Source organism: Strix aluco, chromosome 4 (genome assembly GCF_031877795.1).
Source record: "Strix aluco isolate bStrAlu1 chromosome 4, bStrAlu1.hap1, whole genome shotgun sequence".
NCBI classification, from domain to species: domain Eukaryota; kingdom Metazoa; phylum Chordata; class Aves; order Strigiformes; family Strigidae; genus Strix; species Strix aluco.
Genome location: NC_133934.1, coordinates 118283754 through 118310400, shown reverse-complemented (window position 1 = coordinate 118310400; position 26647 = coordinate 118283754). Strand labels below are relative to the sequence as shown.

The 26647-nt window shown below is 43.6% G+C and overlaps 2 protein-coding genes across 8 annotated transcripts in view; one reads left to right on the top strand and one right to left on the bottom strand.

The window, feature by feature from the left end:
• Positions 1-2869: 2869 nt before the first annotated feature.
• DEGS2 (delta 4-desaturase, sphingolipid 2) lies at positions 2870-21637 on the top strand. Its single transcript, XM_074821594.1, has 3 exons — positions 2870-2951; positions 12502-13244; positions 19873-21637. Exons 1-3 carry the CDS (start codon positions 2870-2872, stop codon positions 20014-20016), a joined length of 969 nt encoding a protein of 322 aa, XP_074677695.1. The 3' UTR covers positions 20017-21637.
• Positions 21638-24859: 3222 nt separating this feature from the next.
• EVL (Enah/Vasp-like) overlaps positions 24860-26647 on the bottom strand; it is a 159070-nt gene continuing 157282 nt past the window's right edge. For 5 of the 7 annotated variants that reach the window (XM_074825099.1, XM_074825100.1, XM_074825096.1 and 2 more), the window contains 2 exons: positions 26532-26589; positions 24860-25467 (listed from right to left, as the gene is read on the bottom strand). In XM_074825099.1, the coding sequence (XP_074681200.1) occupies positions 25430-25467; positions 26532-26589 (96 nt within the window). In that variant the 3' untranslated portion in view covers positions 24860-25429. The remainder of the gene's footprint in view (positions 25468-26531; positions 26590-26647) is intronic. The other 2 variants (XM_074825103.1, XM_074825102.1) reach the window with 1 other exon arrangement.

The window sequence follows — 26647 nt, the reverse complement described above, 5'->3', positions numbered from 1 at the left end:
CCAGTGCTCCTGCTGCATTCCCTGTGTCACCTGCTCTTTTAATACGTGGAAGGAGGAAGTGACTGGGTTGCGTAGCAGAAATACGTTCATGCTGGGAAGCCAGCTGGTGGAAAGGCACCTTTGGGTGGGGAAGTGTGAGTTGACCTGGCTGTATGGAAGAGAAGACCAGTATGTCTTGTTTCAGAGCTGCATATTGTAGGTCATGGCCTCACTGGAGCAAAGGTTTTTTGTCTTTTTTACCCTGGAAATTTCCAGCTGGGATGCTGAATGTAGGTGAGTGTGATATGTACTTAAAACTATGTAAATGAGGTATCTGATGGTACCCTGCATAGAGTCAGCAGTTGTGCTTCCCCTGTTGAGTGTCAGGAATTTCTCTCAGTTAGGCTTCTCAATAGTTAGAAATCCTGAACAAGTATAGGAAGTTGCTGAAGAAAGGAAGGCTACAGCTGGGAGAACCTGACCATATGAAGCATGGTTGAATTGCCATGAAGTATAGTGACTACGTAAATCTGTAGATTTCACAGCCATTGTCATATTTATTAAAAGGGTTATTATTGCCAGGTGACATTAAAATCCCCCCCCTTCTTTTCCTTTGTGAATGATTGTAAGCCTATTTGCACTTTACTAGGGTGCTATAAAACTAAGGATGCCAAATGGTCAGAACTGGATAATACTTCTGCCAATTCTAGAAGACAGTCTAAAGCTGGTGTTTCTTGTTTGTCTGGCATCCACAATTACTCTTAAATTAGTATAATTTGTTTGGTTTATAGAAATATAAAGCGTGAAATTCCATTCTTAAAAAGAGATGCCAACTCACTGGAGACAGAAAAGCTTTCTGTTCTTCTCATGTGGTCGGGTTGAGCCCGTAGTAATAAGCTACATGAAGACAATGCCGTTGCCTGCAAAGGAGATACTTAACTTTCCATGCGTAACTTACCATATGCAATAGCACTAGCCTATTGGATAAACTTTTGGGGATGAAGTCATATTTGTTTTCTTTGCAACTGCAGGGACTGCCCCACTAATTTGCTTTTCCAGTCACCTTGAGCACTCCTGAGCAGGAAGTGGCAGAAGAGTGTCATCACGTTCCTATTGTCTTTGGCTTCTCCGCCGATACTGTCAACAAGCCAAAATGTTTGAGCCAATTAAACGTTTAGGCTGAGATACCGATGCATCTGCTCTCTGAACAATTCATTCCTTATAGAAACATGTAACCACTTTAACTTGGATTAACATGAACTGGGTCGGGCCCTGCAACTTTATGGGAGAACACCAACCTCATGCTGGAGCAATGGTGAGGAAACCATTGTACTTACAGAGAGTGACCTGTAAAAGCAAAGGGGTTAAACTCCTTCTGTGGGTAAAGCTGTTTACCTTTACACCATACTCCTGCCACTCAACCTGCTTTGGACCTTTAAGCATTCAAGGGTTTACATTTAGACCACTTCTTGGGGGGAAAAAAGAGAAAAGGCCTCCTAAGGCTTTCTAGCAGTCAAGTGACAGGGGTTTGTGGGTTGGTTGGTGGTTTTTAACCCATATCACTTCATACAACTGTGCTACCAAGAAATCTTAACTAGGCTAAAGTAAGATTTAACTAGTTAAACTAGACTAAAGTAAGAGGTGATAGTATTGGGAATGTATGCAGACAAAAATTATTGCTGAAAAATATTTCCATTTCACATTTGCAAGGCTGCATTTTTGCTACTTTTAAATTCCAACTGTAATAGGCATTTTAAGGGTAAGAAGGAGTATGGAGGGAGCTGGAGAGATTCATACTGAAAAAGAATAAAACAAAATTGTCTTCTGAGTGTGGAGCTGATTCAAATGGGATGTTGTCAGTGAAAGGACTAATAATAGGGATAGTGAACACTGAAGATGGACAGTGGGTCAGGTATGGGCTTGCAAAAGAGCGTAGTGGGAACAAGAGCAGCACTTTAATTTTGGGGTGTGTGTGGAGAAACATCACCATGTAACACGTGTAACTTCTCTCCTTGTGAATCAGAGACAATAGAGAGGTTAGCAAGGTTACCTTAGTTTTAAGGTTAGCAAGTCCTTTGCCTGGCTTTGTTACCAAGGGAAGCAGTGTGATTTCCTGCTACTTCAGTGGAGATGGTACCAGATCTGGGAAATGGGCCGCAGACTCCCAGGAGTGAAGTGTGACCCAGCCAAGGGCTGGGTGCTATTGGGACAGCTCACACAGGATTTGTCTGAGCACCAAGGAAATGTGTGTCAGGCGTTGGTCAACTTCTTGCCGTCCCACATCTTCCACCCCTGGGGAGGAGCTCACGTGACTGGGCTTTGCCCTAAGTCACACTCTGCTTAGGGCTGTGGCACTGGATTTATGGCGTTTGGGCTACCCTTGCTTTCCAAAAGCCTCGTCTGGAAGTGCCCGGGGACCAGCCTGCGGTGCTGGTGACCCCCGCGCTCTGAGGCCGTCCCAGGAGGGGATGGATGGCTGTTGTGGCCGTGCTGAGCCCCGGTGGTGGCAGCGGCACGATGGGGAGGGATCCTGCTGCCCTGCGAACCTCCGCCCACCCCACGCCCCTCACCCGGCGGCCTTCGAGGCCCCTACAGCAAGGCGAAAGGTGATCTGCCCTCTCCTGCCCCAGCGCCAACCCTCTCTCCCCTCGGCTCCTCCTCGCCCGCCCGAGGGGGGCTCCGCAGCTCCCCCAGCTCCACGCACACCCAGGCGGAGCCGCGCAGCTTCCCCCCGCGACCGCCCCGTCGCGGCGCAGCCCCGGTGCCCGCCGGAGGCGAGAGGCAGCCGGCAGGGCGGAGGCAGGAGGCAGGAGGAGGCGGGCGGAGCCGCCCCTCCACCGGGCGCGGAGCTATAAGGGCAGCGCGGGGCGGTGCGGAGCGCGCGGGAGCCATGGGTAACCGTGTCACCCGCGAGGATTTTGAGTGGGTCTACACGGAGCAGCCCCACACACAGCGCAGGAAGGAGATCCTGGGTACGTCGAGGGGCTCGGCGAGCGGACGCCGTCGGGGCGGGCGGCCGGGCTGGGCTGCACCCCTGGACGGGGAGGGGCGGGCGGAGCGGGGGCTCCGTGCCGGGTCCCACGCTGTGGGTGCTGAAAGCGGCTCGGGGCACCGGGCAGGCTGCGGAGAGCGGGGGCTGCAGCCCGGGGGGCTCGGCGGGGTGCTTTCCCCGGGGGGGTGCTGCTCTCCCCACCTCTCCCGGCGCCGCCTCGCCTCTTGGGAGCCAGCGGAGAGGCTCGGCGGGGAGCCGGCGGCGGAACGGAGTCCTGCTGCACCGAGCGGGGTTACGCAGGTGGAGGAGCTGGCGGTGGCGGGGTGACACTGCGGGGCGGCGGAGCTGGCGGTGGCGGGGTGACACTGCGGGGCGATCAACGTCCGCACGCCCGAACTTCGGCCCGGGCTGGCGGGAGCCGCCGGCGGCGGAGCCCGCGGTGGGCGGCAGCGCTCCCGTCCCGGGGCGGGGGGTGGCGGGGAGTTCTCCCGGCAGGTCTTCCAGTGGCTTGGCAGTGCAATAAAATAAATGAGGATGTGGGTGAGTGTTTGGTTGAGAACAATGGAAAGTCCCCGCTGCTTGTCAGGGACAAGGTACGCTCTTGTATTTTCACGTTGCACACGCAGCGTTTGACTGCGCACGTGAGTTCGTTGGGTTGGGAGGTTCTTGCTTTTGGTTTGGGCTTTTCCGAAGGTAGTTGCTGAGAAGAACTAATAATTCAGAATTGTTGCAGAATATTGTTGCGTATCTCCTGAAAATATATTTTCAACATTTTATTAATAACGAAGGTTGTTTGCGTTTTTTTCTGGTTTTGAGTTGTTTAGGTGTTTTTTTTTTTTTTTTTTTTTTTTTCTTTCATCTAATGAGTAGGATAAAGTTTTCAAAGATCTCTTATAAACGAAGGCACTGGAGCTTGTGGGTGAGATGCTGTTCAGGGTCTGTGATAATTAGGTGTACTTTCCTAACTCCTCCACAATCTAATAGATTAATTCAAGATTAATCTAAATTACAAAACCATTTCTGGTATAGTTGTGGTGGTGGAATAACCCGCTCCAGGTTTGAATTACATCCAGGCAAATAATAATTATTTTACTATGTAATCATGATAGAGAGTCAGATGATGCCATTATATAAAATGATGCTTCTTGGTCTCATGCTACCTATTCTGTCAATTAAGGGGACTATGTTCTGGTGAGCTATGAGTAGGAGTGTGTATGGTGGGTCTCTCCCCTTGCTAATCTCTTGCTTTCCTGGTCTTGCTGTAGAGCGGGGACTGGAAACCACGATGAAGTTGTATTGTAAGGAGGTACTGGAGTGGTTGGACTGCCTTACCCTTGTTGCAAACTCTTTTTAGGACCTTTCAACTGAATACTTGCCGAGGTTTTGCCCCCACTCTCTTTGGGTTCAGGACGAGCAATTGGAATCAAGGTCCATCTCCTTCCTCGAAGCTCCCCCTGCCCCAGCTGTGGGAGCAGAAGGAAGGGCATAGAGAAATACAACATGGAAAGAGAGACTTGGAAGATGTGGGCAGAACAATCTGTGTCTGACAAGGCAGAATGGATCATGAAACTAGTGTCCTGAATACCAAAATGTTACCAAAAGTTTTTTAAACTATAATGATATCCCATATGATATTGCTATAATGATCATCACTGTATTATTCAAAGCCCGAGGGTCAGCAAACACCTGGTATCTAGGGTATGTATTTACCAAAGTGTCTAGAGTCTATTGATCTGGAGTGCATTGTAAGAATCTTACATACATATGAACGAATATCTGTAAATATCCATGTATTTTACTTTTTTTTTTTGTATGTAGGAATACCTTGGGGACAGCATTCCATGCTGGTGAAAGAAATATTTTCCTCCCAATAGGTTAATGATTTAGTTGCTAAGCACTGAAACTTGATTGTTTTCTGTTTAGGCTGCAGGTTTTTGAAATGTTGATCTCTCAGACATGGCTACTTGGATTTGCAAATTGAAATTATCCATTAGGAAAAGAATATGGGCAAACTGACAAACATGTAAGGCACTTCCTTTCTCCATGAGTGGTGTTTCCTTCAGCTGTTGCCCCAGTATGTTCAACAGAGAAACTGAGAGATAGTAACGGTCTGTCACAAAGCTGTGTGCCCTGGCTTGAGAGTTGGTGTAGACACCCCGGTGTCTGCAAGACTTTTGTAGTCCATGACGATATGTCTGAATGATAACTCTGTGAGTCTAATTCTCCTGCCATGGGCAGGGACACCTTTCACTAGCTCAGGTTGCTCAAAGCCCCGTCCAACCTGGCCTTGAATGCTTCCAGGAATGGGGCATCCACAACTTCTCTGGGCAACCTGTTCGAGTTGAGCAGCAGAGCTGTGAGCTGTGCATATAAACTGGGCTGGCTGGAACCTATGGCAGGACACTGTTGCACCAGATGAACCTACCAGGGATGAGATTCCTAACAGCTGTAACCATACCAGCAAAGAGATCAACATTTTCTGCAAGGGAGAGGTGATAGTTTCTCTCTTATCTGTTTGTAGTATCTTCCTCTTAGACTCTAGGTATTAAAATGTAGCTTGTGCTTGGTACTGTCTAGTTGCCAACTGCTTCTAGGTTACAGTGAGATCTCTTGCCAAGCTGGCACTTCGACCCTGATCACATTATTCATGTTCCTGAACATGTTATTCACGCTTCTCAATTTATGAAATTGAATTGTTTCATTGTTGTTCTCTCACCCTCTTGTTTATGAAAAGCATGTTACTGTCTTGTGTCAGGACTGGGATTTCTGTCATGCTGTAACAGTGAGCTGTGTTAGGGAAAGACCTAGCTAAAAACTTACCTGACGGAAGAAAGTTTTTATTATTTGGATCTGCTTAGCCTTGCTGTATCGTTTTATAAGTGCTATTACAGGGATATACAACATAGGGGATATCTACTTCTAGTAGAAATAGGATTTCTACTTTAGTGGCAGTAAGGGTCTGTTGGATTGAAACACTTGAAGAACTATGGTCTTGCACAGTAGGAAGTGTTGGTTTTTTGGTCTTGAGAGAAGATGAAAAAATCATTGCTTAGGTGCTGGTGACACATAAGAACACAATAAATGGTCATTTCACCTGCAAATAGTTTTCCAAATGCAAGCAATGAGCAGTATGTTGTGGCATGGAAAGAATGCGATCTTATTTGTGCTGTGGGTTGGATCTAACTTTATAAAATTACTGTAGGATGGTCAGAAAGTATCTTGCCTCACAAGATCCTTAGGAAAGCACTTGTTTGCTGCTGAGGATTAGGGCTGAATCAGTGTTGCTCAGGGTAGGCCAGGAGCATCTGAATATGATCTAACATTGAAGAATAATTAGTAATTATATAATTGGTTCTTTGGCAAGTTATTTTGGAGTGGAGATGGTGCAAGTGTGTTATATGTTCTTCATCCTGTAGAAAGGCTGACATGTTAGCCTGGGGGGCAGGGGGAGGTAGAACAAAATAAAAAGGCCAAAATCCATTTTATTTTAGCATTTAGCTGATTTGAGTATAATAGCTTCCAGCTCTGCTCACTTATTTAGAGAATAGTCTGCTATTTATTCCAGCTGACTCTTCTGTTGCCTATTTAAACCTCACATTTATGAAAATTCTGATAAATTGTACCTACTGAAATGTGCAAGATGCATATCTCCTTAGCTTAAATCAAAGCTCTGAATTACATATGCTTTTGGCGAAGAAACTATGAGTTTGTTTCCCCTTTATGCTGCAGTACGTGGGCACAGTGCTGCAACTGATGTGCATGTTCTCTGATGAGTGCCTTTAGAATAGCTGCAATCTCAGTGCTCATGCCAATTCCCTGTGGGAATCACCTATAAAATGAATCACAGGAGCAGAAAGTCATTGGTTTAGGTGCTTGTGGACTTCTGATGAAAATGTATTAAGTGCAACTGAAGGCTTCAGCTTACTCCATGTTGCAGGTTTTTGTTCCACAGGGAACTGGGAAGTCCTCTTTCTAGCATTCCTACATCTCTTTACTCTGAACCAGCTAATAAACAAGCATAAACAAACAGGTCATAGCTTCTGTCATAGTGATGTGCTGACACCATCCATCTCTGTCAACACTGACAATGTGGCGCCACTGCAGTACTTTGCCTCTGGTGGCTACTTCTGGGTGACCCAGCTCCCTTGGACCAGCTTACACAAAGCAATTTAGCAGCTTGTGGGTGGCAAATACAAGATTAAGACCCTTGTCCTTGCACAGTGGATACATAAAACTTCAGTGTAGTTAGTTGGGCCAAAAAGGTTTCTTATTAGTTTGCATACTGGAGGGGGCAGGAGACTGTGCAAAGTCAGAAGCTTTTGTGATGCACGTTGTCCTCTGTGTGTGTTCTACCTGTGTCCTGGCTCATATGTCGTTTGAATTAATCATAGAATAGTTTGGGTTGGAAGGGACTTTTAAAGCTCATCTAGTCCAACCCCCATGCCATGAGCAGGGACATCTTCAACTAGATCAGGTTGCTCAGAGCCCTGTCCAACTTGACCTTTAATGCTTCCAGGGATGGGGCATCTACCACCTCTCCAGGCAACCAGTTCCAGTGTTTCACCACCCTCATTGTAAAAAATTTTTGCCCTACATCTAGTCTAAATCTAGCCTCTTTTAGTTTAAAACCATTACCCCTTGTCCTATTGCAACAGGCCCTACTAAAAAGTCTGTCCTCATCTTTCTTATAAGCCCCCTTTAAGTACTGAAAGGCTGCAATAGGGTCTCCCCAGAGCCTTCTCTTCTCCAGGCTGAACAACTCCAACTCTCTCAGCCTTTCCTCACAGGAGAGGTGTGCCATCCCTCTGATCATTTTTGTGGCCCTCCTCTGGGACCCCTGCAACAGGTCCAGGTCTTTCCTGTGCTGAGGCCTTAAGTGTGCTGCGCTGTTTCTGAGCATGTTCATGAGCTGAGCTGCTAAAAGGCAAAACACTATCATGTCAGCAAACTGACTTATTTTGGTCTATTTTTTTGGTACAAATACCAGCTCCAGCACAGGACATGGGGTAGTAAAACTAACATCCTGGTGTCTCTTATTTGTTCTGATAGGGACTTATAGTCAATAGAACATAGTCCAGGACAGCAGCATCACAGAGACATTTTTTCCCCCCCTTCTCTTTAACTGGCCTTCTAGAAGTCTTATACTGAGTAGTATCTCCACTTTGACTATACCTGTATGCTGCACTTGTGGTCAAAATAAAGGAAGATGAAGAAATTAAATTTCTTCTCTTGTTACTACTAGCTTCTCATGGATGTGGGCAGGGCTGCTGCTGCTTTCTTCTATGTTTCTTTATTCTATATCACTTCTATGTTTGTGGACAGCTCCTGCTCTTGCTCACATCCAAATCACATGTATGCCAAAATGTGCAAGTGCTAAGTATTTGGTGTCACATCAGTGAGAAATTGTGTCGGGTGCCATCACTGAGGTCTAACTGGGTCTCTACTGAGTCATCTCAGGAACACTGTCAGTGGGAATAGAGAATGAATGAGGGTTCAGAACAAGATATTTGCTGTCTCCTGAGGAGGAACACCAGGACCTAGTGACTGGCAGCTTCTCCAGGAACAATTACTCCAGCCCTAACTGAGGATCACTGTAGGGCTATGATGAGTGCTTCTGGGTCTCCAGAGGGGAACATCAAGGGAAAAAATGTGTAGTCAGAGTAATTTGTCAGTAGTGTTTCAGAGTGAGGAAAGCCTCTAGAAAGGTGACTGATGCTTACACACCACAGCAGAGTGATCTCCATGAAATGTTAATTCAGTAAATGAGTTGTCACAGAATCGTGAACACTTCTGAAAATATACTTGCAGCATTTGTTCTCTCTTGACTGCTGTTCTTTCATCCACACTGTTGTACAAGTGGGAAACGCTGTCTTTCATCGTCGTGGTACAGATTTCAGCTGCTCTGAGGTTATGGGATGGAGTCCACGGAGCTGTCTGGGCAGAATTATTAACTACATCTACTCACTGTACTAAAATGCCTGCACTGCTTCTGCAGTGTGTTGACCTTGGAGACAGAAAAGTCATGCTTCTGCACTATTGTACATCTACTCCAGTATCCCCACCCTCCGAATGGCAGTACAGTGGCTCAGTCTGGACAACTAGAAGCAGTGCATGTGGATAAGCTGTCTGTCAGGCTGAGCTAAGGGACTTTTTCAATAAGATGGAGGCTGGAGAATGTGCTGTGGAGACATCAGAATAGCTGGAGCTGTCCTGGTCCTGTTGGACCAGGGCAAATCCTGGTCCCATGTGGTCACATAACTTTGTGGGTGTCCCCCCCATTACCTTGAAGGGCTGAATGATGTGGGGTTTTTTCTCCTATTCCTGTGCCCCCTCCATGCCATGACTATGCATAATGAAGAGCTCACTATAGATTACATTTTATGCCCATTGTCATGTATTAACCCTGATCTGGTGCTTGCTGGGAAGCAATGGATTCTGGCCATATAGAAGCTTATCAATTTTATAATGGAAAAGTGCTCAGGAAGACCAAAATGGAAGCAATTCATGAAAGAGCAGCATGATGAAAATCTCTGCTCAGATGCCTTGTGGTGTGAAACTCTAGCAGTCTCAAGAGTGGAGAGTAGGTGTCTGTTTACATCTCGAAGTGCAGTGTGTAGGAAATGAAGGTGATCTATATTGTGTGTCAGCCATAGGTCTCATAGTCCTTTATGGCTCCTCGTTCAGCACTGCACAGTAGCCCTGTCTCTGATTCTCCGTTGCCTTTGGGATGTGCAGATGGCTGATGTCTGGTTTGTGCAGCACCTACAGACACTTGTCGCAGCAGCCTTACAGGGTTGTCCAGGTTTTTCAACTGTAAGTGCTCTATCTTGCCTTACTAGCATTCCTTCAGCTAACTGCAAGGCATGAACACAAGGGAAAAATGAGATACATATTTATGTTGCCACATTGCTGTGTCAACATGTTATATATAAACTGCAGTCATCAGGATCACTTAATCTGAGATTAAATGTGTCTCACTGAAGAGTGTTTGGCCTCAAGTTTTGAAAGGGTCAGTATTCAACATTTAGGTCTCTGGCAGGCTACTCCACCAGCAGGGCTTTCAGCCTCGAGTGAGCCTAGCAGCCCCACCTCTCAGCCTCCATGAGGTTTCTCCATGCTGTGAAAATGGGAAGGGTTTATCAGTATTAATGATAAACAGACACAGTATTGTGGTTTAGCTAGTATGCAGAAATCTACTGGTGGAGGGGAGTTAATCATGTGTTGAATTTAATATTAAACCCTAGCAAGTTACTTAATAGCTGTCACCTGTGATAAATGCAACCTACCTGCATTGCTGCTTGCAGACACTGTTGCTGTTGGTTGGCAGTTACTACCCTGAAACCTCTTAAATGTAGCCTGCAATCCTTGTTAGCTCCCACAAAAAGAAATAGGTTGATAACCTTCATTGTTCTCAAAGTATAAAGCATCTCTTAGCCATTTTCCATCCCATTAAAACTTTTTTTTTGGTCAAAGAGGCCTCAATTTGACCAGGCTGAGGAACAGATTTGATTGTTTTACATTTCTTCATCTCTTCTGGTGACAGCAGTATCTTATCTCTACCAATTGCGTGACTGAAAATTTGAGGTGGCTTGATTTATTAAAGGGTTTTTGACAGATGCCCCTAAGCAGGACATTAAGCTACATAAAATTCTATTTCTGTAACAGATTTTCTGACCACATCATTATATCAGGTTATTCTTTAGAGTGAATATCCCAGCACTGTGTGTAAAATTTTTGTACCTGTCTAGGTACCAGAGAACAATTTCTAGCACATTAGCATTTCTAATGTAAAAACTATAATTTCAAAAACTGCAAAAACAAGGACAAAAATAAAACAGCAAAACAAAAAATGCTGGGCTTTCCAGAGATTTTTATCAAAAAGTTTGTCTAACTTTAGAAAGAGGTGAACTTTTACCAAAGCTTTCCCACCACTTAGAAAATCTCTCTTGCATGAATACTCCTCATGGAGATTTTTGCCCCTTTGTCCTCACAAGAGGAAGAACTGAGAATATCTCTTTTCTCATCATGTTCCACAGCACTTGTCTAATCTTTTTTGTCTCTAACCTCTGTCAAGCTGGGCTGAAGTTGGCCAACAGGCTCAAAAGTTGTTGGAATGCTTGCAGAGCATGACCACATCAACCTGCTTCCTTAAATAGCGCTTCATCTCTCTGAACTTCTGCAAACTTTTCAGGGTTCACTCCTATAAAAAATCCTTCTCTGCATCCTGCACTCAGTATCTGCCACTGCTTGCAAGGTCACATGAAGTTATGTGTATTGTCTCCAGCATTTGTTTATAGTATATACAGCTGCATAGATGCAAATCATTATAACCTGATTTTATTGCATTGGTATTGTACTGTGACAGTCAGATGATATTTACTTTTCTATTCATAAAATGGGCCTATCAAACTTACATGGACACACTGTGTAATCTCAGGGTTCAGAATAAATGACTTGTCCTATGGTCTTATCTGTGTAAGCTTTAATTATTGAGAAATGCAGAGTATGAGTTAAAGGAGGGAGACCAGTAGGTGGGTAAAAGCCATAAAACAGTGGAAAAATTAATGTGCAAGTTAATACTGGAAGTGAGAAGTGTGAGTTTATAAAGAAGAGACCTGAAGCAATGAACAGCACCCAGAAGATAAGCTGTACTTCTGGGTGTTTTCTTTTTCTTAAGAGGATAAATGAATGGCCAGTAGAACCACAGATCATGAAGTTGGTCCTGGCCTGACATGAGTCAGACCTGGCAAGCCCAGCCCATGTCTCTCATACTGCAGTATACGTGAGGCCACATGAAGCTGTTGTGTGATTATCTACATGACTTTCATGCCTGTTTTTGGTATGTCACTTGGGAACAGGCTAATAAATGGGATCAGAGAAAAATTTTTTGTGTCTTACAAATTCCTGATAATATTACTGACTTTCTTGTGATGTTACCATGTGCAATGAGTTGTACATGTTGTAAGCACTGGTGAACACTCAAATACTTAGGAATTCTTTTTTAATGCTACATTTGTCATCTAACCACAAAGCAAAACCTGGCGAGCCTGTTGCTCAGCCTTCTTTCCTCTGCTAGTATGTCTAAAGCAACAGTGTGAAAGGCTACAAAGAAGGTGGTTGTATCCCCTTTGTGGAAAATAGCATCTGGACTGGGCAAAAATAAAAAATAAATTAAAAACTTGACAGAAGGTGCTTCTTAGAGCTTAAATTGGTGGGTTTTGGCATACTAATACTCATCATTGTAAAGGCACATGATGCCACATATTGATCATCAGGGTATTTTTTTTAAAATATATGTCTATATATATCTGTATCTATCAATATCAATCACAATTGGACATGATGCTGGAAGTGGGAATGGAGCCCATATGTTAGTAAAACTTTCATTGTAGTGGCAACCCTACTTTGGAATTGCTGTTTTATAGAACTAGGGCCTCAAACATAAGGTGATAAAAATAGAGAGTCCCAGTGGTGATAATGTTTACATAACTGTGATCTAATGAGATTTTTCTCTGCATTTTTCACTTCAGCAAAGTATCCAGAGATCAAGACTCTGATGGGACCAGATCCACATTTAAAGTGGATTGTATCTGGAATGGTTTTCATGCAGTTTCTAGCATGCTACCTGGTGAAAGATTTATCTTGGAAATGGATTTTCTTCTGGGCTTATGCTTTTGGGGGTTGCATCAACCATTCACTCACCCTAGCCATCCATGATATTTCACACAATGTTGCCTTTGGGAACAAGCAGGCCAAGTGGAACCGATGGTTTGCAGTCTTTGCCAACTTGCCAATTGGCATCCCTTATTCTGCCTCCTTCAAGAAATACCACATTGACCATCATCGGTACCTTGGTGGGGACAACCTGGATGTGGACATTCCTACAGACTTTGAAGGCTGGTTCTTCTGTACGCCACTTCGGAAACTGCTTTGGCTTTTCCTCCAACCTCTTTTCTACAGTCTGAGACCACTGTATGTGAACCCCAAAGCAATTACACGGATGGAAATTTTTAACGCTCTTGTCCAGTTTTCTATAGACCTTATCATTTACTACCTTTGGGGTCTCAAACCTATTATTTACTTAATAGCAGGTACAATTCTCTGCATGGGTGTACACCCCATTTCTGGGCACTTCATAGCAGAACATTACATGTTCTTAAAAGGGTATGAGACATACTCTTATTATGGACCTCTGAACTGGCTCACCTTTAATGTAGGCTACCACATGGAGCATCATGACTTCCCCAGCATTCCTGGATGCAGATTGCCAATGGTAAGTGTAGCATGAACACAACTGAATTTGATTTTAATAGAAGCTGCTAAACTGTTTCAAAGAAAGCACTCCATATCATAGCAGTGGATCAGTTTTAAAAAGATAAAAAAAGATTAAAAAAGGAAAAAACAAGAAAGCTTTTTGGATTCATTTTAAGCAGGAGATTGAGATAAATGGCTGCCAAACTGCTGTAATATTTAGCTTATTTGATGGAAACAAGAACATCTGAGCCTCAGAGGGCTCGAGGAATACTTTTTGCATGATAAAATCCTCCAACAGTGCTCTAAATTTCTCTATTTCCTTCCCTCAGCCACCAGGTTTCGTTTCTTTGAAAGTTTAAAGGCCCATCTAAAGTGAAGGCAGGTGGCAATTACTACTTGAAATTTGTCTAATGATCAATCTGCTAACTGTATTGCTTGATTAACATCAAACAAAAGCCTTTCTATTTTTGATATGACATAAGTATTGGGGCATGTTCCAGCCTGACACAAATAGCACTGGAAAATAAAGAGCTGCTCTACATGACTTGTTTTAGCTCTGCTGCCCCACCCACAGAAACTGAGGATGCCTGATCTGTCATTGGGAAAGTGCTGTGGCTTTCCTCTTTTGAAAGTCAAGCCCCTTTTTGTTTACATTTTATCAGTTGTGGGAATCAAATTTGCAAAGCCCAGGTGTCTAGGAATGGTTTTCAATCTCCTTCCAGGTATGTAGCTGCTCTTCTGGGTTTTAATACAAGGGTTTCTCAGCAGGTGCTCACAGTGTTAGAGGTACGTGACTTCGAAGTATTACTCCTACACACAAATCCTCTGGCATAGCAGGAAGGAAACATCTGACTGATCTGATGCAAAGTTGGGGGCTACTACTGCAACATCCTTATGAGGTGGAGGTAGAGCTGAGTCTGAGATTCAGGAGATGTGAGCTCCCCAGTGCTGCATAACACGTACAACTTTATGATGGTATATCCAGGCAAACCCTTCTTTATGGATTAATGGTCTTAATCACAGAAACACTGTCTGAGGGGAGATTCAAAACAAGAGGAGATTTTCTTGTGGCATAGAAGAGCATGGGGAGCCTCTATATAGCCTGCAGTTCTGCTTTAACACACCTCCTTTACTGCTGGAGGTCTGTCCTGGAGAAGCTGGCCATTCGTGGTGGGGTTCAGAGAAGCTGGTAAAGCAGTCCACGTTCACATGTGAAGTTCTCCTGTCAGGCACTCCCATTGCTGATACACCTGAGAGCCCAGGTGGGAAGCGCATGAGTTTAGCTTTAGTTTCAAATGTTCAAACTTGTTAGATAGGCTTAGATACTTAGATTACTGAAATGTAAATAGAAGAAGAGAAGGAGGTTAGCTCTGTATCTTACACAAGGGAGGTGAGTGACTAATTGAACTTGCTGGGACTGTTGCTCCAGACCTGACTGAGACCTGAAAAGCTTTTCCCCACCCACACCACAAATAGTTCAGCCTAATTCCTTGAGGCAGTGCAGCAGCTGGAAGTGTCTGCCCTCCATGTAAAGAGGATAGAGTTATTAGTTGGATTTCATGCGCTTGTGTTCATGTGTTTCTAGCTCTTGGGCAACTGAGACTTGCACTGCTGGTGGAGGAGATATTAGGCTTGTCAGTTGTTGTTGTCTGACAGAACTATATGGAAAACTTTGAGTCTTTGATGAGACCAATTGCAAGTGAAAATCTGTTAGGAAGTGAAAATCCATTAGGAAGTGAAAATCCTTTGGCAAAAGAGTTACTGTAGAAAATCCTGGTCCATTAAAGCAAGTTGGTTATTCTTTTCTGCAAATTGAGAAGAAAAATTCCTTGTCTCTTTGATGGAAGGATATAAGGGGACAGATCCTCTCTGGATAGCTTTAAAGTCTGAACTTCATAACAGTTACGGGTAGAAACCTCCCCTTGCTCTCCTCTGCTTAACCTCCCAGCAAATTCTTCCTTTGGCAAAGGTCTATAGTTTTTTTCAGATATTGTCTCTTAGGCACTTGAACTTCTAATACTTGAATTGTATGGATGACCTCTCAATGTAGCTATTTTTATTTTTGATTATTTGCAATTAGAAAGTGGAATAAAGATATTTATTTGATTCCTTCATGACTGAGAGTAGAGAAGAAATAGGATCATAGAATAACTGGATCTTAGTCTTGGAAAGTTACTGGCTCTTCCACTTGCTTATCAGAAAAGTAAATTCAGCTTTGTCCTTTGTTACAGGTGTGTCATTCAGAATGTTGTGAGTAATGTGTTTGCCACTGGAAAGACCTTTACCCTAGGAGTGTGACAGATTTGAAAGAGGAAGAATTAGGCTGTGCTGTAAGCTTATAGATATTAAAGATGAGTGACATGAGTGTGCAGTAAGAACTTGTCCCACTAGTATAATGAGGGATTACACAAGAGACAATGAAATTTAACATTATGATGAAGGACCTGCTCTAAAAAAACCCTATAGATTTAGGACTAGATTAGTCTTTGCATGAAGCCTTATAACTATAAAATATTGTATTATTTACCAAATGAGTAAAAAGAGCCTTTCTTCATTATCTGAAGGGTTGAATATACTTATGGAGAGAGGGGACAGGAGAAGGAGGCAGAACTCAGTACTCTTCCTACAAACTGCAATAAAAACTGCAGTGTTACCAGAGGCAAACTAGTTACTCATTAAGCTTGTGGGAAAAGGAAAAGACATGGTATGAAACCAGATTTATTAGACAGACAAGACTGGAAAACATGGTAGATGTGCTGGTTTTGAATTGCAGATTTTATTAACCCTGTGATGGCTAGGAGGGCTAGATTGAGTGCTCCCCACCCCCCCCCCCCCCCCAGTCAAGGACTATAGAGGGAACTTCTGTAATATGCCTTCTAGTGTTCTAAACGTAATTTTTCATCTTCTTGTCGTAAGGATCTCTAGCTTCTGTATAGCCCCAGGACAAATGGTCTGTAACAGCCATGGTGAAATGTTAGGTTGCCTTTCACTTTTGTGCCTATCAGATACAATGGATTGGAGTCCTGTTGCTGTGCTCTACAAGCACAAAACCAGAAGCAAAGTTTCAGCCTCAGAGATGAGATTTCCTACCTGCCGCCTTGACCTGCTTGAAGGAAAGCCTCAATATAGCAGGTGCCAAGTGTCTAATAAGCTTCTTGCAGACTTTGCGATCTCTTGTTATTCTTCCATGATAACTTCCATTCACAAACTAATAATGAGTCAAGACTTACACTTGAGATCTGTGAGGAGGAAGGGAGGGAGGAATGGAATCAAATGGACCATCTCCAATGCAATATGAGAGCTTTGCGGGGGAAGTCAGGAGCAGGATTTATGAATACTTTGTCACAGTGCCATCCTCTTTGAGATTATCTATGATCTGGCTGCAAAACTTGCTACCTGGAAACTACCATCCACAAGATTTGTACTGCATCCAGTATGCAACGTGGAGGATGACTTTTCAAGCCTCAAACATAATAGATGTGGTTTAATGTTGTATTTAAAAGGGAATCTGCTTTAAAACCCATTTACTTTCTGCCCTCTCACCCCCCCATATTTTCTGGTAGGTAAGGAGGAGATAATTTTGGTTTACATATGGAGATGCTGAAAGAAATTACAATAGATGAGCTGGTTTTGTTGGGAAACTTTTGCATAGATCCATTGTAAAAGAGAAAGCTCTTTTAAAATTCTTTCCTGCCATGTGATAGCAAAATGGGAACATGCACTTAACAAACTTTCTTTTCCATAAGAAAACCTTTCAGAAGTTCTCCCTCTAACTACATTCATTAAATTTTCCCTTTTCCCCATTCCTTTGTCACAAATATTTTAGTTTACCTGTTCCTCTCCATTGTTTCTGTACATCTCATACAGTTGTCCCACCCAGAGCACAGGGACCTTGCCAATGGTGCAAGGGCTGCCTGCCTTCCTGCAAAAGGTGCTGCTGGGCACAAATTCAAGCAAAGCAAAGAACTACTTTGTGTGAGTCACTGTCCTGCAGATGATCTAGGGTAACACACCCCAGTGCAAGCCCCTAGTCATCTCTTGTGGTTTCCATACTGACCTTCTCATTCAGAACGAATTGCCACCATACTCCGCAGGAAGCTGCTAAATGAATGCACTTGGTGAGCGAGCAACTCCTCCACCACCTGATGCTGGCAAGCAGCTTGCCAGCCATGACTGGGCTGCCTGCTTTCAGAATATGGTGTGTATCATCTTCTTCAAAATTCACTGCTGGGTATTTTGCTTAATCATCTTAATTATCAAATAATACCTGTATTCTAGGTGCCTGTTTTAAATCTGTAATGCAACTGCAGAATATGTGTATGGAATATATTTAAGTGCAAGTTTCCAGACCTGCATGTTGTGTCCACCTGAGCTCTTCAGCACTACGCCCAGACAATACTGCTGCTCATGTTTGCTGAAAGTGCAGAAACTACTGGGTTGAACCTAGACAGGCTGTTTAATGGCATCTTCTATAAGCCATTTTTAGCTACTTTGTCACTGGGGTCATGATTAGTTAGCCTTTAGTGCCAGAGGGTACAGCCACTGCCTGAGACATTGTTCCTAGGAGCTGAATTGGTTTCTATGAATCTCCAGCCCTCCACTTCCATGTGCAAGGGGCAATACAGAAAGACTTTCTGAAGCCCTCGTAGTGGTCAGAGTTTAACAGGATCAAGAGTTCTGCAGAATAACGTAACTACCTGAGAAAACATGTTTGGTTCAGACCATTGTTTATGTGAGCAAGAAATAGATGGGGATTCTGCAGAAAAGGGCAATAGTAGACTTGCCATATGAATGTGGCTAGTATCAGTGAGGGCTGAATTATTGTTGCAAGTCAAAATTCAGGCAGAACTTCTAAAATGGAGGTAGGAGGGAAGGTCTGTAAGCAGCAGCATGCTAGGGAATGACCATGTCAGAGCTAGAGTGAAGCTTTTGGGGCTGGGTATCTGAGACCCTCTTTGTGTCTGCATAAGGCCTTGTTAGTGGCTTTCATTCAAGGGAGCTTACTGTCTAAACAGTCCTCCCTCTCATCTTCTGGCTACTTCAATTACCCAGATGGGAAAAGGGAGGATACAGAACCCAGATTAAATTATTTGACTGTGGTTACAGGAGGAGTGCAGGGAACTAAATCTGCATCTTCAGAGATCTTAACTGGTTCCTGGAAATCACCCTTCTTCCAGTCATTAACAAATACCTTTAAGGAGAAATGCTGATATTGTCTGAATCCCACTGAAAATGAATCACAGTCAAAGTGCAGACCAACCCTTTAAAGCAGGATATAGGGAATTATTAGGATGTCAGAATTATTAGGAACTCAATGAAAGGCAGAATACAATCGAACCTGAACTGAATCTTCCCCCTCCAACACAGCACTACCATGCCACAAGCACAGGGAGTGCATAGGGACTGAGGTGCAGAGGTGAAAGATCTTAATTAAGCTTGTACGTTACCCAAACTGCCTCACAGGGAAGTGTCTGCTAGGAAGCTGAATTAACGAGGTAACTAGCAGTGAGCCATACTGGCTTATAATTTAACTTTTGCTAGAATTCTTACCTTTTCACATACAGTCAAAATTCTGTGTTAAGTTTCCACCGTTACACCTCAGATGCTGATGAAACTGTCCTCACTGATGACAATTACTGTGTAACCATTTTGCTCTCCACTGGAAGTCTGTACTATGCTCAGCATAACTGGCTTTAAAATTCTGCAGGGTGTTTAAAGAGAGAAGTCATGCTGTCCAGCAAGACAAACTACTCTGGAATAGAGCTTTGTTTGTCTAGGAGGTGGAGCTGTAATAAAACTATGCCTAAGCAGTTTATGTGCAAGTGTACAATAGTTAACAGACTCTGCTGCTTCATAGGTGCGTTCAAAAAACAGAGCATCTAGCTGGATCAGGGACTACTGATAACTTGGGAATCCTCACAGTCCCCTGAACCTCCCAGGTTTAAAATCTCTTTGTCCTCTGGTTCTGGCCTTACTCCCTCTACAAGCACCACCCCCGTTCATGCATAGTGCTTCTCTGGTGGCAATAGTCTTTTAAAACTTGGGGATTTCTAACACAGATTAAATTTTATTAGAGTCGTGATCTAATAATGAATCTTGCAGCATTTTTAACACCAGACTGAGGAGAATGGGCAGCCCCTGCAATTTCCTCTGCTGGAGGAACTCGACTCTCAGATTTGCATCATGGTAGCAGAATGGAGGAAAGAAAACAAAGCGTAGGCAAGGCTGTGTCTGGCATTTTCTGAATTGGTATTTCTCTCCTACCTGGAACCCTAGGCAGATGAGTGGTATGAATGGCGAACAGGGCTTTAAATACAGTGTGTTGGAGTCTTGGCAATTTATAAAGTGGATTAGTCATCTCATTGTGGAGATCCCTCCACCTCCGAAATGAGAGGAAATAGTTCTGACTGAAGGCAGCAATCCATCATCTTTCAAATTCTGACATTGTGAGGCAAAACTTACATCAGAAATCTGCTAAGAAGTATCTAAATGTATTTAAGTACATCTCATTTGGCTGAACTTCAGAAGCTCACAGGCAGTAACAAGTAACTTCAGGTTGTGGCTGTGCTATCAGATCTGAATGTGAAGACTGAAACATACCCGACGCTGTGCAGCTAAACAGCTCATTCTCTCTCTTCTTCTTCCAGGTGAAGAAGATTGCAGCAGAATATTACGATAACCTCCCACATCACCAGTCCTGGATTCGAGTTCTGTGGGACTTTGTTTTTGATGACACTATTGGTCCTTACTCAAGGGTTAAGAGACTATATGAGCTGGCAAAAGAAAGCTAACGGACTAGCTCTGCCTGCTGCATTGGTGTTTTATTCATTTGAATGACTTGAGTTTTCTGCAGAAGTAGAAGGATGTTTGTGTGTGCTGAATTAGCACTGGTGCGTGCTCCTTAGACCAAAAGGATGAGTGTGAAAATGAAGCAATTGGATGCACTATTTTAGACTATTGATACTTTTTAATAAAGGATATTTGTGTATGTAACCCTGAGAAACTAGATTAGAGTGAGGTGTGCTTATGTGAACCTTTGGTCTAGGCTTAGAATTAACTTCCTGGGCCACGTGTGCTTGAGTTTTGGCCTGGTCTGCAATGGAGAATGCTTGGTGCATGTATGTGTGAGTGTGTGTGTGTGTGTGTGTGTGTGTGTGTAGTTTAGGACTGGTTTCTCTTCATGCCAGATTAGATGTAGATGCTCTGCGTGCACAGGACTCTGGAAGCAGGGAGAACTGGCATGCAGTAGTAAATGATACTTTCTGGAGAACACAAGGGTGCCTTTAGCTCAATGTCTTGTCTAATCTAATACCTTCTGATAATTGCTGGTAGCAGAGATTTTGTATATGCAATGGAATACGTGTATATTTTTGTACATTTGTATCATTATTTTAGTAGCTGCTGTTTAACCTTTATTCCAGGGCGTTGTCTAACCTTTTCTGAATGTATTTCTGTTCTTAGAATCTAATATTCAGTGTAGCTACCTGGCAGAGCTGAACTGTGACATGGAGAAACCCTTCCTTTAGTCTTCCATTTGCTGCCTGATTAGCAGCATGGATGTGCCCCTGGAGGAACTGTCTAGTCCTTCCTCACTCACCTCTTCAACAGTATTCATAACTTCATGTTTTTCCTCCTTTTCCCCACTGTAAATCCTTCTGTGAATGGAAAGGTTCTAGTTTTAATTGCTGCTTGCTGAAGTTGTTAATATTCCTGATCACCTTTCTTGGTCTTTTCTATATTATACCTCTTTCTGTGCACAGGAGTTAAGAATATGTGTCAGTGAAGACAAGGAGATGTTATGGTGATACTTGTTTCTAATTACTTTCAGAATAATTGTAAATTTTTCCTCTATCATGCAAGAGGCACCAACTTGACGTTTGGGAAGCATGTGATACTTCATGTGTATAAAAGTTGCGACTGATGGTGTTAAGGGGCTGTACCTGGAACATGGAGCTGGGGTTGTTTCTCTCCCTACATGTCTTACTTTGTGCTATTGACATTAACCTTCATCTATCATTTCTACCCACTGGAATAGTTAAATCTTCCTGCCTGTCCTCTCCATCTATAAACTTCTGGCTATCCTCGATAATTCTGTATCATGAAAAACCTTAATCACCATACCTTTCTCCAAGCAGAACAGTATCTTGGAAGTCAGAAGTTCAGATGCCATCAACTAACTTCACTCCACCCTGGAAAGATGGCAACTTATTTCTGTCCTTACTAAGTGGTTAAAACACAGACCTATAAAGGTCCTCTTATACTGTAGCCCTCTAACAGTTTGACTTTTTTGTTTTCTTCTGTAAATCCATGTCTGTAACAAAGAAGAGGATTATTGTGCATTCTTGTTGGTCCCTCAAAGTATGTATGAGACCTGGAAAGCCTGATTTCCTCAATAAACAGAATTTTGTTCCATTTTGTTTCTTCCTCCTACAGCACTGGATCCAGTGAGTCAGTCTGTCCATTCACTAGCCTGGCACACCAGGCAGCCGAGCTAGCCTGCTGCAATTTGGGTTCCTTCTCCTCCATTTCCCCTTCCATTCTTCTCATCCATCTGATTTTGGCAGTTGGGTAAATACCCAGGTTTGCTCAGCAGTGCAAGATCCTTTGTGATGCAGGGGCTGAATACCAGTTCTTTCACAGATATTGTTTTGGTCCATGTGTTGTGCTTCTGGAAAGTAAGTGGAAGAATAGGGCTTCTTCTGACACTTCAGACTTCATTGGTTCTTCAGTAAAGGACATATTTAAGACATTATGTCTTAAATATTAAAGCCTCTTTTCTCCTGAAGGAAGAGGCTTTGGTGTAGGAACCTCCATTAACTTCTTTTTATCAGTGCTCATGTCAGGGAGCTTCAGTTGTTTATTAATTTACTTCAGTGCTGCTGACACTCCACAATCAGGTATTCAAGTTCTTGTGTCCTTAGCAAGCTGTTCCTCAACTCTGTTGGCCAGCTTAGCATGTTAATATAAAAACCATAATAAAGATTATGCTATCTTCCTCAACATGACTATTGTCCTCCTCTATGGTGAGTGACCTTTCTATAGTTCCCTTACTCAGCAGTTCCATGATGCAGTCACCTCTGTGGTCTATAGATTACTAGCCTAGCCTGACACAGAGGCTATGGTGTAAACGGAGGGTAACCAAAACTGGCAGCCACTTCTTATCCTGCCTCCCATCGGTCCTAGCTTGCTCTGCCTGGGCAGCCCCACCGCCCTCCTGCTCTGCACTCTCCACCTCAGCGGGAATTTGAAGTGGCTGGAAGCCTGGTGCCTGCAGATGTGTGGTGCAAGCTGAGTTTCAATGTGTGTGGGTGCTGCTGGAAAAGGCTGTGATCCTGCCCTCTCCATCGGCACTTGTCCTTGCCACCACCAGTAATGTTGGCAGAAGGGGTTATTTTGTAACCACAGGGCATATGGGTCTGGGTTAAAAGTACATTAGGGCTATATATAATTTTATTCTCTTTGCTTAAAAATTAATCCAGATCTCCTTCATCGTTTGGCCACACTAATGCTCTGGCAAGAGGAGATAGGAGGAACAAATAGCCATATGATAGGTCAGAGTGGAGGTTAATGCCCCCTTTGCTTTCTGCCATGTAAAATGTCTGTGGCCTGCCCTGTTGCAGCAGCTCAGCAAGCCCAGCCTGAAGGGACACGCTTCTCTACAGGGGCAACAGGCAAACTGAATTAGTGTCTGGGAGGGGGAAAATCCTCCAGCAGTGTCACTACTGCAAATAAGCCTCCCAGTGCATCCCTGTCACTGGAGCTGAAAGCTGGGAACCAGCAAAGCACTGGTGGTGCCAGGACTGCTCCCCTGCCCCCATCAGCCAAGCTTCCCCTTCCACCCCCGTGCACCTTGCTCCCATAGCTATTAAGTAAACTTCAGCTTATTATGTTTTAATTATACAAGGCCTGCAAAGGTAGAAGAAGAAAGTAAGAAAAGCTCATTTACAGCAGGTGGCTGATGTTAACAGAGGGGCACACCGTAGCCAGGCTGTACACTCTGCCTGAATTACAATGTGATTATTACTGACCTTAGGCATAATGCCACATTCCAAGGGAAAATGTGAACCGTGCCAGGCCCAAACTTCCTGAAGCTTAATTAAGATTATGGGAGAGTTTCACAGAATGGTTGTGATCATCTGAGAGGCAGCAGTTTTGAAAATTACTTGCCATTGTCAGGTATGCCATTAAATGGGTTTATAATTAAGAAATGCATGAGCTACTACTGTATGACATTTATGCAACAGAGCATTATAATCTTTGCTGTTACTGATGCTTGTCTTCCTACTGGAAAGGCTCCTTCTCCTGGTCCTGGGGTTGTTGTATTATGGTGCACATTAATGTCTTCCTGCTTTAGTTCCCATGTGGAAATCTTATCCCCACTGTTTAACCTGTCTCTTGCTGGCATTAAACAGCTAACAGACATCAGGCTCAGTCAGCTCACTTTCTCCCATTTCTCCTGTATTTAATCAGTTTCTCCCATTTCTCCTGTATTTAATCTACAGTATCACACACTGTAAAAAAGACTTTTCTAAAAGGCAGATTGGGTTGCTTTGAAGAGTGCTGAAGGACAACCCCATGCTCTCCAAGCCAAAGCAGGTAACGCTTCACAACTAACTGCAAAGCACACCCCAGCCCGCCTCTTCTGCTGGGTCTCCTGTTTCTGGCAGGCAGCCCCTGGGAGATGCAAGCAAGGGGACAGCCACAGACTCCCCTGGGCTGCGGCACCAGGCGCTGCTCTTAAAACCATTCCTGGGGCCTGGCTTTTGAAACAAAATCTTCAGGAAGGCCTGAAGCAAAGCAGGGGGCTTGGAAAATAATTGACAGATTTTAATAGCTGAACTCCAATCTCTTGCCTTTTGCACAAAGTTATCAAGAAGATGGTATCAAGACTGCTGCCATGTAAAGCTTGCACCAAACTAAGTCACGCAGAAATTCCCAAGATCGCAGTGGTGGAAACAATGGCTCTAAAGAAAAAAATTGTATGACCTGAAAGATATGACTGGGTGCGTGCTGTGAAGTGTTCGGTGTCCTGAACTCCTATCTTTGACTTCACTTTTCATGAAATGAAGCTCAAGACCTGCACAGCTTTAACAAATGAAATGTGAGCTACTAACAAATGACTCCCCTTAAGGCTCTAGTTCAGCAGTGCTGTGCCAGTGATTTCAGCTTGCATCCTCCTAATGCCTTCGGTAGCCTTGTTCTGCATAAATACCTCCTTTTTATTTCCTGAAAGCCCTTACAAGTGCAGGTGATGGGACCTGGCTTTTTTTCAGTGATGGCAGGAGATGCAGTGGGACAGTTAGTTATGGCCCGAGAGGAGCCGTAAGCCACTGTCCTTCACTGACTTTGGCAAAAAGTTGCTGAGGTTGCAACACTGACTGCAGGAGGTGGTGCTCAGCTGGCGATGCGAGGAGAGCTGGGCGGGTGAGAGCCACGTCTCCCTGTAAAAGAAGGCAGGGCTGTTGCCACTGCACCTGCCCCAAGAGGCTCAGGCTCTCTCCTCATGCTCTGCAGCGCTGGCCAGGCAGAGCTGCCACCCCACGGTGGCTCTCAGTCACCTTCCTCTCGTAGTCAACCCAAGTGACATAAAAGTGCAGGAGCTCAAGGGATGAATGAAACAAAGAAAGGCAGAACCATGTGGACAATAAACAGTTTATTACCAATATGAACACAGATACTGTGATGCACTGACGTACCATTTTTTCATATTGTGATAACTCTGAGACAAAGAACTTGTTGGCTGACAACTAACATGTCTCTGTTTCTTCTGGTGATGCCACAATACATTTCTGTTGGCAAAGGATCTTCATTTACATTGCAGACTACTAGTAAAATTACTTTGAAGTCATCTATCAAAAGCAAATGGTTCACGTGTGTTCTTATCTACTACTAAAAAGAAAGGTAATACATTTAAATAAGCAAATACAAAATACAAAAAAGGCTGACAAATCCAATGTGCAGTGTCAGATGAAATCTAAAAAATCCAGAAATTTAAAATTTAATATTCTTTAGATTAAGACTTTTAAAATGAAGCGAATCCAAGGCAGCAGCAAGCTTCAAAGTGTGCTGAGTCTGCTAATAAAAAGGGTATAAGAACAAAGACAGTGCCGGTGTCCTCTCTCACCATCTTGCATGACCTTGGTACACTTAGAAATGATCCAATCTTCCTAGCATTCTTAGTACCGTCCAAATGCTTTGCAATCATTATGTTGTACTGATTCTACTCAACTCCTGCCGTATGGCTAGAAAACCAAACCAGAAAGTTAATGCATAACGTTATACCCAGTGTGATGGAAAATGCTAAGTATAGAGGTTGCAGAAAGTACACGCTGGTAAAAGGATGAGTGGAGGGTAAAAGGATGAGTAAGGGTAAGCAGTCAGCTGTTTGCTTGCAAACTGCAGTACTGGTTTAAGAAGTTGCATCTGTGGTTTATGTGAATGTCTTACTTTGCACTGGAATGAACTAGGGAGGCTCTGAGGGCCAAGCTGCTGGGACGGTAGCGTACAGGCGAGGGTCTCCTGAACTGCAAACTGCCCCAAGGTTTTGTGAGCACACAGGTCTGGGGCAAGGGCACAGGGAATGAATTTTAGCTGTTTTAAAATCTCCTCTTTTTCCCCTTCTGTGTGAATCTAAGATGGGGAATGCAGGGTGTGGACATGCATCTTCATACACCCTAACGTGGGCTTCAAATAGGTATTTTGCTGTGCATTTCAATAATGGCCCTGAAAAATACATTTAGTCATATATTGCAGAGCAATCTATTAAAAAAGTACTGATACATTTAGTACAGCTGTTTTACTTTTCAATGAGTTATAAAAATACGTGGCTATTTGGAAAGCTGTAATTGAGTGAAGGTCTGAAATAGCTCTTCGAGCACAGGAAGGAAGCCTACAGAAGATGCTTGGGAAGGATTTTCAGTTTGGTACCTTTGTCCCCTTCTCATCCCCGACCTGTGTGGCTGGCTAGTTACAAGCAATTTCACACTCCCTGACTGTGATAAATTGACGTGCCATGGGCAACAGGCAGGCCCTTTCTCACCCTCCCACCTGTGAGAAACACTGGCCAGTGAACTTCTCACAGGTTGGGGGTGAAAATGCTTGTCAACAGCATAAAAATAAAAGATGTAAACACAATGTCACGATCAGAGCTCAGATAAGGTAGATGCTTGTTCTTCAAATGTGTATATAAATCAGAGCTGCTCAGAGAAGTCTGAAAACACCAGGGAACTCTCTGCAGTTCCTATCATCTTATCTATGGGAAATTAGTCATAAAGATGAGAAAAATAATAATTTTTCTCTTTCTTACCATCAATTATCTCCTCTTTCACTTTGTGTAACTCTCTTACAACTTCCTCCAATATTTCCTGATGAGACAAAACACAAGTCAGCTGCTCAGAATTTCCTTCTAACCAGTGGAAGAAA

Coding starts and splice junctions, on each gene's coding strand:
- DEGS2 (XM_074821594.1), top strand. CDS start 2,870: ATGGGTAACCGTGTCACCCGCGAGGATTTTGAGTGGGTCTACACGGAG. Junction 2,952..12,501: donor GCGCAGGAAGGAGATCCTGG/GTACGTCGAGGG, acceptor TTTTCACTTCAG/CAAAGTATCCAGAGATCAAG. Junction 13,245..19,872: donor CTGGATGCAGATTGCCAATG/GTAAGTGTAGCA, acceptor TTCTTCTTCCAG/GTGAAGAAGATTGCAGCAGA.